The following is a 16,642-nucleotide window of genomic DNA, read 5'->3' as shown; positions in this document are numbered from 1 at the left end:
TGACCGATTCTGCAGCTGTCGTTTCTCAGTGTAGGGAGGGACAGTTTGGTTTTTGGAGTAGGGACAGTCTGCAATTCACTAGCTAATAGGTAGCTACTATTAGGTCCACAAAGGTCGTTTTAAGGACTGGTATAGGTGTACTATTTGGTGTGCAGTGAATAGGGGTTTAATACACGTATAAATTACTTGCACATATAGAAAGCATAGTATAGTGCATTTTCACTGTGCAGCATTGTGACTGCTGAGCGGTTCTGCAGCGATATTACAAAGAGTGACAAACGCAAATAGAAAAAAGTATTATAAGTGGTGTGATAGACCAGTGGCCCCCCAAAACAACAGATTGAAGCGGGGTGTTATATACCTTCTTCCACATACACTGCACTTCTCTAAAGACTTTTGTCACAGGGTCATTTAAAAAAATGACAGGCAGAGGAAGAGGCAGGCCCTTCCGCAGGGGTGGTAGGGGTAGGGCAGGAGCAACAGACTTGAGCCAAAGTGGCAAATTGCAGTTGGTGCGTGCGATTACTTCAAAGGGCGCACCAGACTTGGTTGAGTGGCTCACTCAGCCTTACTCTTCTGCACCCTCCTCATCCTCTCGATCTGCACCCTCTTAACTCTGCTGTGTGCACCCCCAAAGACACTACCACCAATACCACCATATACCTTCCGCTTGAGTCACAGGAATTATTTTCCGATCCATCACAAGACATTGCCAATGCGCAGCCACTCTTGGCATTGGATCAGGAAGAGGAGGTAGCAACAACCAGCACTCAGCAGTCTGACGACAGTATCCAGATCAGCCCAAGGAGGAGGTTGGTCCCCAGTGTTGCTGCCTCTCTAATTATAGCAGTGGGGAAGGTGACGTTGATGATGACGTATCTAGTGATGTCATGTGGGTGCCCACAAGAGAGGAATAGGAGGAGAGTTCAGAGGGAGATATGGACCAGCAGATAGGGAGGAGAAGCAGGCAGAACTTAGATTGCACAGGAGGGACAAACCAGACTGCTAATGTATCAGGAGCGAGGCATCAACCATGTACGGTCACATCTGGCACTTCTAGGATGCCAGCACATGGCTCTGCAGTGTGGTCTTTTTTTAACGTGTCCACTGCTGACAATAGTGTTGCCATCTGCAGCCTTTGCAGTCAACGCATAAGTCGCGGTAAGCCCAACACTCACCTAGGGACGACCGCCTTAAGAAGGCACATGAGCTGCCATCACCGAGCCCAGTCGGAGCAATGGAACCCACAAAGCCACACTCCAGGCTCTCACCGTCCAGCCTCGTCTTCTACTTCTCCTTCTCCTCTCTCCTCACAATTACCCTCCACTCCACCTTCCATCATGCCGTCCTCACATTTTTCTGGAAAAAGGCAGGCTTCCATGGGCCAAATGTTCGAGTGTAAAAAAATGATGACGCCGGATAACCCTCTTGCCCAACGGTTGACCGCTGGCTTGTCAGAACTGATAGCCTGCCAACTACTGCCATATAAACTGGTGGACTCGGAGGCCTTTCGAAAAATTTGTGGCCATTGGAACACCACAATGGAAGGTCCCAGGAAGGAAGTATTTCTCACAGAAGGGCATCCCAGAGCTACATGGCCATGTTCAGTGGCAAGTGAATGCATCTATGGCACACAGTGTCGGTGCCGAGATACATCTGACCACAGACACGTGGTCTAGCAAACATGGGCAGAGAAGGTATATAACTTTTACTGCCCACTGGGTGAACCTTCTGACGGCCGTCAAGCATGTAACCCGTGGCATCCGTGTAGATTTGGTTTTACTTCCACGGATTGCATGCAGGCCTGGCTCTTCTTCTCCTCCTCCTACTCCATCCTCCCTCTCCTCCTCGGCTAACTCCTTTTCCGCTGCTAGCGTCTCTTCCGCTGCGCCGCCCAAGATGACCAGAACCTATTTGACTTGCCAGGTGAGACGTTGCCATGCTGTGCTGTGTCTGTTGTGCCTGAAAGTCAAGAGCCACACTGGCCCTGCACTCCTTTCAGCTTTGCGTTCACAGGCAGATCAGTGGCTAACACCGCTCAATGTGACAGTTGGTAAAGTGGTGTGTGAAACCAGTGCCAATCTGCTTAGCGCATTGAAACAAGGCAAAATTACACATGTGCCATGCATGGCACACGTCTTAAACCTGGCCGTGCAGTGATTTGTTGTCAATTATCCTGGGGTCCAGGACATCTTGCGGCAGGCAAGGAAAATCTCGGCCCATTTCAGAAGATCTTACATGGCCATGGCTCGCCTTGCTGACATTCAGCGGCGACACAATCTGCCAGTCAGACGTTTTATTTGCGATTGCCCGACGCGATGGAACTCAACCTTCTATATGCTTGATAGGCTGCTCCAGCAGAAACGTGCAGTTAACGACTACCTGTACGAACTCTGTGGCAGAACAGATTCTGGGGAGCTTGGTTTTTATTCACCGCGCTAGTGGCTGCTCATGCACAACAAGTGGCCGCGCTAGTGGCTGCTCATGCTCATGAGATCACCAAACTGGTCAGTCGGAGCCATGGCACCATCAGTGACATGGTACCTTATGCCTTCTTTATGGAGCGTGCATTGCGTCGTGTCATTGATCAAGCCGTGGAGGAGCAGGAAGATGAGGAAGTCGCAATGCTGGATGAATTCCCAGGGGAGCTACTCTATTTAAGACAAGTCAACAACAAGAGTCTGAAGAGGAGTCAGAGGAGGATGGTGCCAGGGAGGATGAGGAGGAGCAAGAAGAGCATGCTTTAAACCTTTCTGGGATCCCTGTTGTTGTCCGTGGATGGGGAGAGGAGAACGAGGAGGACGACATTATCCTGGATGATGAGTAGGAGCCAGGCCACCACACCGCTTCCAGTTTAGTGCAGATGGGGGCCTTCATGCTCCAGTGTTTTAACAGGGACCCCCGTATAAAAAGCATAAAGGTCAAGGACCAGTGCTGGGTGGAAATGTACTTAGACCACGGTACTAACACAAAATGGCGGAAATGTTACCACCATCACAGAGGGCTGTCAGAATGGAGCACTTACAGGCCGTGCTTCGAGAAATGCTGCATTCTGCTTTTGCGTGCACTGGCAGAGGAGGAATTCCCACTCCCAGAGAAAGAGTTGCGGGTACCAATCCAACAGTGCCTGCAAGAAGAGGTTTGAAGATGTGTTGGTGACTTCTGATATGAGATCATTCTTTCAGCCGACCCATCGACAGGTCTCATCCGGATCCAGCATCAGGGAACGCCTAGACCGACAGGTGTCCGAATACATCGGGTTAACAGCCGATGTGGACGCTCTGAGGAGTAATGAACCCCTGGACTACTGGGTGGGCAGGCTTGACCTCTGGCCAGAGCTTGCCCAATTTGCAATGGAACTGTTGGCTTTCCCCTCATCCAGTGTCCTGTCCGAAAGGACGTTCAACGCAGCAGGGGGGATCATGACCGATAAGCGCACTCACCTAGCTCACGACAGTGTTGACTACCTCACATTTATAAAAATGAATGAGGCATGGATCTCGGAGGAATTCAACACATGTGACCAGTAGACCATGTATATGCATAACTCTATAAACGATTTATTTAATCTAGCACACGGACCTTTTTTCTACATTTGGCTCACTTCATTGTACAAAAAAAGCACACAGTACTATATGCCCGTACCCTCCTGTATTAAGAGGTTGAGCAGTGTCATATTTTTGGGTCCCGCAGTGAGTTGCTGGTATCAGTGCTGGTGTCAGTGCTCTCTATCTCAGTGCTGGTGTGGTGTCAGTGCTCTCTATCACGGTGTTGGTGTCAGTGATCTCTATCACGGTGCTGGTGTCAGTGCTCTCTATCACGGTGCTGGTGTCAGTGCTCTCTATCTCGGTGCTGGTGTCGGTGCTCTCTATCTCGGTGCTGGTGTCAGTGCTCTCTATCTCGGTGCTGGTGTCAGTGCTCTCTATCTCAGTGCTGGTGTCAGTGCTCTTTATCTTGGTGCTGGTGTGGTGTCAGTGCTCTCTATCATGGTGCTGGTGTCAGTGCTCTCACGGTGCTGGTGTCAGTGCTCTTTATCACGGTGCTGGTGTCAGTGCTCTCTATCACGGTGCTGGTGTCAGTGGTCTCAGTCTCTATCACAGTGCTGGTGTCAGTGCTCTCTATCACGGTGCTGGTGTCAGTACCCTCCTGTTTGAAGAGGTTGAGCGGTGTCATATTTTTGGGTCCCGCAGCAAGTTGCTGGTATCAGTGCTGGTGTCAGTGCTCTCTATCTTGGTGCTGGTGTGGTGTCAGTGCTCTCTATCACGGTGCTGGTGTCAGTGCTCTATATCACGGTGTGTGTGTCAATGCTCTCTATCACGGTGTTGGTGTCAGTGCTCTCTATCACGGTGCTGGTGTCAGTGCTCTCACGGTGCTGGTGTCAGTGCTCTCTATCATGGTGCTGGTGTCAGTGCTCTCTATCTCGGTGCTGGTGTCAGTGCTCTCTATCTTGGTGTTGGTGGCAGTGCTCTTTATCCACCACTACCAAGAAGGCATCCAAATATGTTCAAGCAAAAATGCTGTTTTTTATTTATTTTTTTCATTATATGTGATTGGATATTCTTGCAACAGTGCAAAAGTGGTCATACAGACTCAGTCATTCATAATATCTCTGTGGGCCAATTCTTTAAATCTTATATTGTAACTGTACACAATTGAACACTTTCTAAAGAGAGGCAGATTTACTCAATCTGTGATTGCAACAGAGATGGTATAAAAGACAAGCATCTAACAGAAACTTACAAAAGGGTGAGTCATGTATGCATGGATTGGTCTCAGGAAAACAACTGCTAAATAAACCTATTGAAGATAAAACAACTAAGCTGAACCCAGGCACCTTCCTGACCTATAGCAACTAAACTATTTGCCCATACTATGAAATATTCAACAAGATCTCCAAAATTCTCACAAAGGCTTATTTTCTTGGTTTGGTCGGGCTGCTATAATAAAAATGACTATTATGCCCCTGTATCCTGTACATCCTTCAAATGATACCTATCCATCTCCCCAAAGCTTTTTTCACATCCTTTAGAAGGGCTTGTACACTTTTTGTCTGGGGACATAAATGTCCCAGACTCAGATACGAACTGATCTCACTACCTAAACTAAAAGGGGGTATAGGATTACCAGACGTTCACAAATACTATATAGCTTGCCACCTTACAAGAATTGCCATCTGGAACCTACATGCATAAACTAAAGCCTGGGTTCAGATGGAAAATGCAGGAGCTCAAACCCCCTTACAACCAATTGCCTGGTTACCAGCCACACAATTAAGCCTCACATAGACCATTCAGCCATTAGTCTGTCCATTCAATGCTTACATCTCATCAACAAAAAATTCAATCTGACCTCTTACCCAGGCCCATTAGCCCCCATTCAGCATAACCCTGATTTCACGCCAGGCCTTTCCTCCCAGTTCCTTAGTGAAGGGTGGCCATATGAACAAATTTGAGCCAAAGGTTTCTTTCAGAAGGACTCCCTAATCCATTATGAAATGCTCCAAGCTAAAATGCTTGAATCCAACTTCCCCTTCTGGACACACGTCCAGTTAAGAAACTTCTTTAAATGTCCAAACACACCCCCAGATTGGTATAGGGAACACACACCTTTTGAATCTTATATCTATCTATAATCTTAATAAATTCTCCCCACAACGCCATATAGGGGGTTATTTACTAAAGGAAAATCCACTTTGCACTGCAAGTGCACTTGGAAGTAAAGTCGCTGTAGATCCGAGGGGGACATACAAGAAAAATAAAAAACAGAATTTTATTTTGCACATGATTAGATGATAAAATCAGCAGAGTTTCCACTCATTTCCGGTCTACCCCTCAGATTTACAGCGACTGCACTTCCAAGTGCACTTGCAGTGCAAAGTGGATTTGCCTTTTGTAAATAACCCCCATAGTGTCTTTCTTGTACTCCCTAATTCATTCAAACCATGAGGTAAAGTTCAGTGAACCTTGTCAAAGATGGCAAAAAAATCTTGACCTCTCCTTCACGGAAAAGGAATAGAACGATATTCTTCACAACATCCAGAAAGGCACAGTAAACGTTACAAGTCAAGAATCTGGCTACAAACTACTGGCAAATTAGTACCTAACACCTATACCTATACCTAAACTAAGTCAATTTTCCCTTGCATCACCATCACCACTCTGCTGGAGATGTGGATTCGAATGTGGGTCCCCAATGCACATCTGGTGGTCCTGTGACATGAAAGTATAAATTACCACACTTGTGGAAAGTGGGGTCCCCTAGGGTTCTGTCTTGGGACCAATCCTATTTAGTTTATTCATAAACGATCTGGAGGATGGGATAAACAGCTCAATCTCACTATTTGCGGACAATACAAAGCTAAGCAGGGCAATAACATCTACTCAGGATGTGGAAACCTTGCAAGAAGATCTAAACAAATGAATGGGGTGGGCAACTACAAATTAAAATGAGGTTTAATGTTAAAAAATGTAAAATAATGCATTTGGGTGCCAAAAATATGAATGCAAGCTATATACTAAGGGGAGAACCTCTGGGGGAATCCATGATGGAAAAGGACCTGGGGGTCCTAGTAGATGATAGGCTCAGCAATGACATGCAATGCCAAGCTGCTGCAAACAAAGCCAACAGAATATTGGCATGCATTATAAAGGGGATTCACTCACTCTACAAGACTCTGGTCCAGCCGAATCTGGAGCATGCCATCCAGTTCTGGGAACCAGTCCTTAGAAAGGATGAGCTGGAACTGGACAGAGTACAGAGAAGGGCAACAAAGCTAATAAAGGGACTGGGGGACCTCAGCTATGGGGAAAGACTACAATCATTACATGTATTCTCTCTGGAGAAGAGATGCTTGAGAAGGGATGTGATTTATATGTACAAATACCATACTGGTGACCCCACAATGGGGAAAAAACTCAGTGAAAGGGAATTTAAAAACGTCACTAAAATTAGAAGAGAAGCAGTTTAACCTCAAACTGCATAGAGGATTCTTTACCTTTAGGTAAGGAAGTGGAATTCTCTTCCACAAGCAGTGGTTTCAGCACTGAGCATCGATAATTTCAAAAAACAATTAATAGGCACCTTAATGACCACAAATACAGAGGTATACAATGTACTATTGACATATAAGCACACATACAGTTTGGACTTGGTGGACTTGTGTCTTTTTTCAACCTCACCAACTATGTAACTATATAACTTACTCTAGACTTTACATAATACCTTCTGCACCACTCATCTCTTCCACACTCCACACATCACAAATCCTTGACCCTACACCTTGTGAACACAGAATAGACATGTGCAGAGTGAAATCTTTAGTTTTTAGGAATTTCGTTTTCGTCCGAAAAATAAATTTATTTAGTTATTCCTGTAATTCATTTTTATTTATTTAGTTTTTCGTTCAAAAATTGCATTCATCCGAAAATCCACATGAATTACGGTCAAATCTGTCTTTGAAGGCTTATGGTGTCTGTCGAATGTATAAAGAAGATTCAACGGAGCTACTAAACTCTATATAGCATACTTCGTGTGAACTTTAGAACCCCTTTTAAAGTCTATGGGACTCCAACGTTCAAAATCGAAAGTGCTAATTTAAAAAGGCTAATATGCAAGTTACTGTCTTAAAAAATGTTTGGGGACCCGGGTCCTGCCCCAGGGGACATCAATGCAAAAAAAAAAGTTTTAAAAACTGCAATTTTTTCGGGAGCAGTGATTTTAATAATGATTAAAGTGAAACAATAAAAGTGTAATATTCCTTTAAATTTCCTACCTGGGGGGTGTCTATAGTATGCCTGTGAAGGGGCTCATGTTTCTGGTGCTTAGAACTGTCCCTGCACAAAGTGTCATTTCTACAGGAAAAAAAAGTCTTTTAAAATCACTCGCGGCTATAATGAATTGTCGGCTCCCGTAATAAAGAGACCACTCATTGAAAGTCATTGATAAAAATAAATAAATAAATAAAAAAAGCGTGGGGTTCCCCCAAATTCAATTACCAGGCCCTTCAGGTCTGGTATGGATATTAAGGGGAACCCTGCGTCAAATATAAAAAAAATTGACGTGGGGTTCCCCCTAAATATCCATACCAGACCCTTTATCCGAGCACGCAACCTGGCAGGCCGCAGAAAAAAGAGGGGGGGGGGAGAAAGCGCTCCCCCTCCTGAACCGTACCAGGCCACATGCCTTCGACATTGGGAGGATGCTTTGGGGGTCTGTGACTCCTCAAAGCACCATGTCCTCATGTTGATGGGGACAAGGGCCTCATCCCCGCAACCCTGGCCAGTGGTTGTGGGGGTCTGCGGGCGGGGTGTTAATCAGAATCTGGAAGCCGCCTTTAACAAGGGGACCCCCAGATCCCGGCCCCCCCTGTTTGAAATGGTAAGGGGGTATAAAAGTACCCCTACCATTTCACAAAGAAAGTGTAAAAAATAATCCTTTATTAAAAATAAAAATAAATAAAAAAAGATTCCAGCGGTGGTAATCCACTGTTGCTATCCAGCGACGGATGATCTTCTCTCCAGCAATGGCTGATCTGATCCAGCGCAGCGAATCCATCCATCTTCTGTCTCCACGGAGGAGACACTGCGGAATCCCGGCGGCCTGACATTTGTTATACGCGGAGGGTGGGGCCACCCGTCACCTGACCCCGCCCCCCTCTGATGCGAATGGGGAAGGTGGGCTTCCCCAATGACGTATGGGTGACCCTGCCCCCTCTGATGTAACGCAGGTTTACGTTACATCAGGGGGGGCGGGGTCACCCGCACATCACAGGGGAAGCCCGGGTTTCCCCTTGCATTAGAGGGGGTGGGGTCAGGTGACGGGTAGCCCGCCCTCCGCATATAACAAACGTCAGGCCGCCGGGATTCCGCAGTGTCTCCTCCGTGGAGACAGAAGATGGATGGATTCCCTGCGCTGGATCAGATCAGTCATTGCTGGAGAGATGATCATCCATCGCTGGATAGCAAGAGTGGATTACCACCGCTGGAATCTTTTTTTATTTTTTATTTACTTTTTCAAAAGTGTGTTTGTCTTATTTAAATATTTTTTACACTTTCTTTGTGAAATGGTAGGGGTACTTTTGACGCTTTATTTATTTATTTATTTATTTATTTTTATCAATGACTTTCAATGAGTGTTTTCTGTATTACGGAAGCTGACAATTCATTATATCCGCGAGTGATTTTAAAGGACTTTTTTTCCTGCAGAAATTACACTTTGTGCAGGGACAGTTCTAAGCACGGGAAAACATGCGCCCCTTCACATGCATATTATAGACACCCCCCAGGTACGAAATTTAAAGGAATATTACACTTTTATTGTTTCACTTTAATCATTATTAAAATCACTGCTCCCAAAAAAACGGCCATTTTTAAAACTTTTTTTTGCATCGATACATGTCCCCTGGGACAGGAGCCAGGTCCCCAAACACTTTTTAGGACAGTAACTTGCATATTAGCCTTTAAAATTAGCACTTTAGAATCTTTTCTCTCTGTCAAATCTTTTCTCTCTGTCAAATCTTTTCTCTCTGTCAAATATTTTCTCTATATAATCTTGGACTAATAGAGGTAAGGTTAGGCACATTCGACCACGGGTTCAATAGACACAGATTGTTATTGTCAGAGTCACGTCGAATATCCTATTCTATATCGAACTGTTGTAACAACGAAAACGAAAATAAAGCATTTATTTATGTTGGATCTTTCGTTTTTCGTATTCTGCACTTTCGTTATTGTTTGTCAAAACGAAAACGAAAATACCTGAAATTCGGACGATAAAGCATTCGGACGAAAATTAATGCTCATGTCTAACACAGAACATCCAGCTGAAATGGGGCTCATCTACCCCACCAGCACTAGTATATTGGACCCACTATGTACATCAAAAGGTAGAAATGGAAGAGCTGATACACATAGAGAGGGACAATCCTACAAAATGTATTAATATCTGGGCATGTTGGATTCACTATTCAGACTCCCCTTAACATGAATCCCCTTTTAGCTGATAACATAAAACATGTCAGTTGTTTAACTTCCCCTTTAACTCTACTTTAACTCTGTCAAATTACGAAACAAGCTTCAAGAAGTAATATGTTAAAATTTGAAAATTCAATTATATTTCTCGAAAATAAGGAAGAATTATACCTATGAGTGGTGATATTTATTTATATATTTTAAGTATCAATTTGCGCAGCGCTTTACATATACAGTGCCCATTCAGTCACTGTCCTCCTGATTCAGCTTTCACCTTTCAAAGTGCTCCATCATTGAGCTCTATAAATTGTCTTGATGTCCTATGAAAGGCAATTATCTTGTAAAATAAATAATTTGCTCATTTGCTCATATATATATATATATATATATATATATATATATATATATATATAAAGAGAGAGAGAGAGAGAGAGAGAGAGAGAGAGAGAGAGAGGTCTACACACCCCTGATAAAATAACAGGTTTCTGTGATGTAAAAAATTTAATAATTTCGGAATTTATTCTACATTTAATGTGTCCTATAAACTGTACAACTCAATTGAAAAACAAGCGGTTGCATAAGTGTCCAAAATGGCGCCGAGGCTCCGCCCCGCTGCGGGCTGAAGGTAGCAGCTGCTTCTCCCCACAATGAAGAGCACGCCTCCGCACATAACACCGCACTGGTAAGTGCTATCACAGGAGAAAGCTCTTATACATCGCCCTCAGGAACGCCGCTGAGATCCCGGGGAAGTCTAAGATGCGGTTAGATAATAATTTATATTATAAATACTGTTCTTTATGCCTGGAAACTGGAGATTGTCCATTACAACCAAAAAATGTCTGTTTACATCAAAAGTGGTTATAGACCAGCTAGAAAACAGCGATAATAAATTAGAATCACTCGCAGAATTGAGCGATAGTAATTTGCGGGGAAATTCGTCATCAAACACTAAAAGTAATGACAGCGACAATTCTGCAACTCAGCACATTTCAGTGTTTTTGATTTGATTACATTATTGAATAATTTTTATTATTATTATTACTATTATATTATTATTTGTTATAATTATTTATAGTTATTTATTTTATTATATATGTATATATATATATATATATATATATACATATACACATACATACACACACACACATATACACATACACATATATATATATATATATATATATATATATATATATATATATATATATATATATATATATATATATATATATATATATATATATATTATAATTTATGATTTCATATTTCAAATTTTATCATACCCGGGATGTCTATTAGACTTTTGTTTGGACAGATTTAAGTGAATTATTTCTAAGAATTACAGGCCTACAATATAAAATGCAAAATTTCCATGCAAATAATGGTACCGCTTTCAGCACCTAAAATCTGAACTAATCATACCGCCAGGGAGGTTAAAGGAGCTACAGGAATATCTGGCAAGTACTGGCTGTGTGGTACATGTTACAACAATCTCCCGTATTCTTCATATGTCTGGGTTATGGGGTAGAGTGGCAAGACGGAAGCCTTTTCTTACCAAGAAAAACATCCAAGCCCGGCTAAATTCAGCAAAGCACATCTGAAGTCTCCCAAAAGCATGTGCGAAAATGTGTTATGGTCTGATGAAACCAAGGTTGAACTTTTTGGTCATAATTCTAAAAGATATGTTTGGCACAAAAACATTACACATCACCAAAATAACACCATACCCACTGTGAAGCATGGTGGTGGCAGAATCATGCTTTGGGGCTGTTTTTCTTCAGCTGGAACAGGGGCCTTTTTCAAGGTAGATGGAATTATGAACCGTTCCAAATACCAGTCAATATTGGCACAAAACCTTCAGGCTTCTGCTAGTAAGCTGAACATGAAGAGGAACTTCATCTTTTAGCATAACAACAACCCAAAGCATACATCTAAATCAACAAAGAAATTGCTTCACCAGAAGAAGATTAAAGTTTTGGAATGGCCCAGCCAGAGCCCAGGCCTGAATCTGACTGAAAATCTGTGGGGTGATCGGAAGAGGGCTGTGCACAGGTGATGCCCTCGCAATCTGACAAATTTGGAGTGTTTTTGCAAAGAAGAGTGGGCAAATATTGCCAAGTCTTGATGTGCCATGCTGATAGACTCATACCCAAAAAGACTGAGTGTTGGAATAAAATTAAAGGGTGCTTCAACAAAGTATTATGCTGCGTACACATGGTCGGAATTTCCGACAGAAAAAGTCAGATGGGAGCTTTTGGTCGAATATTCCGACTGTGTGTATGTCCCATCAGACTTTTTCTGTCGGCATTTCCGACGGACTTAAGACCCATACACACTATCAGTTTTTCTGCTGAGTTTTCCCTTGAGGTTTGCCAAAACCATGTACTAGAAGGGCCTGCCTGATTGCATACAAATTGAAACTCCTAAGGTTTGACCTCATATTATATGGTTTTGGTAAATCTGAAGGAAAGCTCAGCAGAAAAACTGATAGTGTGTATGGGGCTTTAGATGTAGAACATGTTCTAAATTTTTCCGTCTGAAATGCCGATGGAGGTTATCCCATTGGCAAGTCCAACTGTGTGTATGCGGTATCAGTTTAACGGTGTGCACACTTATGGAACCATATTATTTTATTTTTTTCTATTTTTACCTTCCTCCATCTAAAATATTTCAGTTTGTTGTTCAACTAATGCCATGTACAGACTTTTCAATGGACTAGGTCCGACGGTCTTCCCGATGGACTTTCAGCGGATGTCTGACAGACTTTCCGAATGAACGGACTTGGCCACACATGGACACGAAACCCAAAAGTCCATTTGGTTTGAGCGTGATGACGTAAGGTGGGACTAAACAAGGAAGTTCAATAGCCAGTAGTCAATAGCTGTCCTTGTGTCGTATTTGGTCTGTCGGACCAGCATACAGACGAATGGATTCTTTCGACCGGACTCGAGTCCGTCGGAAAGATTTGAAACATGTTTTATTTCTAGGTCCGTCTGATTTTTTTCCCCGAAAAAAAATCGGACTAGCTCACACACGATAGTCTATATATATATATACTTTTTAATTTTTTTCATGCATTGATGCATGACTTTTTTAATGTTGCATAATAAAGACTCAAAGTTGAACAAAATATCAATTCATTTTTAGGATTTTTAATTCCAAATTTTACTGCTATCCAGGGTTTCTTCAGAAAGATTTCTCCTCGACGAGAAATATCTGTCCTGGATAGCAGTTAAAACCTGATGTGTTCTAATCCTTCCCCACCATTCTATCCAAAATTAAAAAAAAAAAGATTTGGTTTAAGAATTAAATCTCGTTGAGAAATTAAAAAAAAGCATGCATTATTAGACCCATCAGCAGACACTGCAAACATAACTTATAAATGGAACAACCATTCAAGCCCCTCTTCACACTCATACACCACTTGGTGTGGGGATTTCTCACATTATATACAGACTAAGTGAGATTACCTGTTGAGAGTGTATATCCACAAATACACAATATCAGGAGAGGAACAATCATGTTGCTTGTAGATAATGTATTCCAGGCTTAATGTTGAGGATTAAAGTAAAAATATCGTTCTTTGTTTTCCATGATCAACCCAACTCAGCGTCCGAGTGTTCAAATGCTCAACTTTACACTTTCTCTGCTGTAGAAGTTCCTTTAACACTGTTCACTGACACTTCCTGTTATCTATCTATTGACGTTTTAAAGCAGAAAATGCTATTAAAAGATCATCAGATAACAAAAGAAAATAACAAAAATTGCACTTGGCTTGTCGTGTATAAAAAAAATCTCTAATAATACATTTAGGCCCCTTTCACACTGGGGCGGTGCGGCCGTCGGCGGTAAAGCGCCGATATTTTTAGCTGCAGTCTGCGGGCGCTAACGGGTGGTTTTAACCCCCGCTAGCGGGCGAAAAAGAGTTAAAACCGCAGCGGCGCTTTGTCGGTGGTATTGCCACGCTGTCCCATTGATTTCAATGGGTAGGAGCGGTTTAGGAGCGGCGAATACACCGCTCCTTCACCCTTCCAAAGATGTGGCTAGCAGGACTTTTTTTAAAGCCCTCCGGCTTTCACACAGGAGTGAAAGGGGCCGTTTTTTTCAGGCGCTACACAGGCGTTATTTTTAGCGCTGTAACGCCTAAGTAATGATGTCATTTTGATGGCTGTTCTGTGACTTGCATTTCATTGTATTTATTTATAGGATTACTGGAGATGAAGCATCTGAATATATATAATATACACTCACCGACCCCTTTATTAGGTACACCTGTTCAATTTCTTGGTAACACAAATTGATTGCTAATCAGCCAATCACATGGCAGCAACTCAATGCCTTTAGGCATCTCGACATGGTGAAGGTGACTTGCTGAAGTTCAAACCAAGCATCAGAATGGGGAAGAAAGGCGATTTAACCACTTGCCTACCGGGCACTTAAACCCCCCTCCTGCCCGAACCAATTTTCAGCTTTCAGCGCTCTCACGCTGTGAATGACAATTACTCAGTCATGCAACACTGTACCCATATGCATTTTTTTGTCCTTTTTTTAATACAAATAGAGCTTTCTTTTGGTGGTATTACTATTTAACCACTTGCTTACAGGGCACTTAAACACCTTCCTGCCCAGACCAATTTTCAGCTTTCGGTGCTCTCACAATTTGAATGACAATTACTCAGTCATGCAACACTGTACCCAAATGAATTTTGTGTCCTTTTTTTCCCACAAATAGAGCTTTCTTTTGGTGGTATTTGATCACCTCTGGGGTTTTTATTTTTTGCGCTATAAATGAAAAAAGACCGAAAATTTTGAAAAAAAACGCATATTTCTTTGTTTCTGTGACAGAATTATGCAAATTATTAATTTTTCTTCATAAATTTTGGTCACAATTTATACTGCTACATATCTTTGGTAAAAATAACCCAAATTAGTGGATATTATTTGGTCTTTGTGAAAGTTAGAGAGTCTACAAGCTGTGGTGCGAATCGCACAAAATTGATCACATCTGATGTACTGGTGGCCTATCTCGCTTCTTGTGACCCGAACAAGCCAGGAAAGTACAAATACCCCCCAAATGACCCCTTTTTGGAAAGTAGACATTCCAAGGTATTTAGTAAGAGGTATAGTGAGCTTTTTGATGTTGTCATTTTTTTCCCACAATTCTTTGCAAAATTAAGATTTTTCATATTTTTTTTTTTCTCCACAAAATTGTCATTGTAATAGGTTATTTCTCTCACGTGGCATGTGTATACCACAAATGACACCCCCCAAAAAATTCTGCTACTCCTCCTGAGTATTACAATACCACATGTGTGGGACTTTTTCACAGCCTGGCCACATAGAGAGGCCCAACATGCAGGTAGCGCCATCATGTGTTCTAGGAACATAAGTTACACATCTAACTTGTTGACTATTTATTACACTTTTGAAGCACCAGGACAATGACACGTGACACTGATGACAGATGGCACTGATACGTGGCAATGATGACAGGTGGCACTGATGACAGATGGCACTAATATGTGGCACTGATGACAGATGGCACTAATATGTGGCACTGATGACGCGTGGCACTTATACGTGGCACTGATGACACGTGGCACTAATACGTGGCACTGATGACACGTGGCACTGAAACGTGGCACCGATGACAGATGGCACTAATACGTGGCACTAATATGTGCCACCGATGACAGATGGCACTAATACATGGCACCGATGACGCGTGACACTGATGACAGATGGCACTGATAAGTGGCATTGATGACACGTGACACTGACAACAGATGGCACGTGACACTGACAGGTGGCACTGATGACAAATGGCACTGATACGTGGCACTGATGACAGATGGCACTATGTGGCACTGATGACACGTGGCACTGACGGCAGGTGGCACTGACGGCAGGTGGCACTGGGGGCAGGTGGCACTGGGGGCAGGTGGCACTGATGGCAGGTGGCACTGGGGTGGATGGCACTGGGGGCAGGTAGCACTGGGGTGGATGGCACTGGGGGCAGGTAGCACTGGGGTGGATGGCACTAGGGGCAGGAAGCACTGGGGTGGATGGCACTGGGGGCAGGTAGCACTGGGGTGGATGGCACTGGGGGCAGGTAGCACTGGGGTGGATGGCACTGGGGGCAGGTAGCACTGGGGTGGATGGCACTGGGGCAGATGGCACTGCTGGGGGCGGATGGCACTGGGGCAGATGGCACTGCTGGGGGCGGATGGCACTGCTGGGGGCGGATGGCACTTTTTATTTCATTTTTTTAATTAATTTTTTTTCCACAATCAGAACGGCTGCCGCTGCAGCCGTTCATCTCTCCCCTCTCGCACTGTCTGTGCGAGGAAGGAGAGCGGCGCTGCGAGATGATCTAATATGTTTACATATGAGATCATCTCCCATTGGACACGCCGATCACGCTGTAAACGGCCGCTGTGATTGGCCGTTTACAGCGATCTGTGTTTGCCTGTCCCCGGGGGACACGGCGAGCACAGAACTTCCGCGATGCGCGCCCGCGGCGGCGCGCATTGCGGAAGTAAACATCAGGCCGTCCAGGGACGACCGCCCGAACGAACGCGCCTGCTCTACGGCCGTCATTCGGCTATAGGGCGGGCGCGAGGAGGTTAATTAGATAAAAGTGTGATGCGCTAAATTTCAAAACATTCAAA

The 16,642-nt window shown here is 43.6% G+C and overlaps 1 protein-coding gene across 2 annotated transcripts in view; it reads right to left on the bottom strand.

Annotated features, from left to right (window-relative positions):
• The window catches only part of LOC143981721 (cell surface glycoprotein CD200 receptor 1-A-like), a 61,528-nt gene extending 47,889 nt beyond the window's left edge, over positions 1-13,639 (bottom strand). Inside the window, exon 1 of one of the 2 annotated variants that reach the window (XM_077479765.1) lies at positions 13,442-13,639. In XM_077479765.1, the coding sequence (XP_077335891.1) occupies positions 13,442-13,493 (52 nt within the window). In that variant the 5' untranslated portion in view covers positions 13,494-13,639. The remainder of the gene's footprint in view (positions 1-13,441) is intronic. The other variant, XM_077479764.1, reaches the window with a different exon arrangement.
• Between the last annotated feature and the right edge of the window lie 3,003 nt (positions 13,640-16,642).

Source organism: Lithobates pipiens, unplaced genomic scaffold (assembly GCF_037356315.1).
Source record: "Lithobates pipiens isolate NorthernLeopardFrog02 unplaced genomic scaffold, aLitPip1_a1.2 Scaffold_16, whole genome shotgun sequence".
Lineage (NCBI taxonomy): Eukaryota > Metazoa > Chordata > Amphibia > Anura > Ranidae > Lithobates > Lithobates pipiens.
This window is presented reverse-complemented; position numbering and strand designations above follow the sequence as displayed.